At 42.3% G+C, this 732-nt stretch overlaps 1 protein-coding gene across 1 annotated transcript in view; it reads right to left on the reverse strand.

The window, feature by feature from the left end:
- Positions 1-732, reverse strand: part of IGSF22 (immunoglobulin superfamily member 22) — a 62,434-nt gene that overhangs the window by 34,753 nt on the left and 26,949 nt on the right. Inside the window, exon 16 of the mRNA XM_019519981.1 lies at positions 610-699. Coding sequence (XP_019375526.1) covers positions 610-699 — 90 coding nt within the window. The remainder of the gene's footprint in view (positions 1-609; positions 700-732) is intronic.

Here is a 732-nt window from a genome sequence, read left to right on the forward strand (position 1 = left end):
AAGGGGGGCCTTTGCTTCACCTTCAGAATGGCAGCCTCAGCCATGAAATTGGGGGTCCCAGCTGTGTTACAGCCACATAATCAGTTGCCCGGGCTCATGAATTTGGTAGGTCCCTAGTTATTGGTAGCACAAATGCTTCCATGTGTTTCCCAAGCTGTGAGTCACATGTGGCTGCAATGCCACAAATATTTTGAAAGTGATTGCTGTTCTATACATTCAGTAAACTCAGTTACTTACTTAAATCAAAACCAGAGGGAAGGAGTGGCATTAGTCAAAGGAAACTTTTAAAACAAAGATGCCTGAAATTAGGTTTTTGAGTCCCTATACAGGCACCTAAATAAAACATACAAAGATACGATTTTCAGATTTGCTGAGTATCCAAACCTCCAATAGTGCTAAAGCTCAGGATATGTGAGAATCGGGTTAATTCTCTGTACATACTTAAATACAGATTTGGGCCCCAAATTTCAGGCAGCTGTGTTTGGGCTTCATAAATGATGTGCTAATATCACCCCCTTTACTTGTCTGATCACAATTCTTGCTTCGTATTTCATATCCTCTCCAGCTCTCATTCTTCCAATATATAGTGCAGAACAATAGTTGTCTGACCTTTGACAGGATCCTTGGTGACTGGGACCCAAAGATTGCTGCCTTTCTTCCTTCTTTCTACAATGTACCCTTGTACTGGGGAGCCACCATCTGTGGCTGGAGGGTTCCAAGTGATAGTGATAG

This window comes from Gavialis gangeticus, unplaced genomic scaffold (assembly GCF_001723915.1).
Source record: "Gavialis gangeticus isolate Ggan-Ray unplaced genomic scaffold, GavGan_comp1, whole genome shotgun sequence".
Classification (NCBI taxonomy): Eukaryota; Metazoa; Chordata; order Crocodylia; family Gavialidae; genus Gavialis; species Gavialis gangeticus.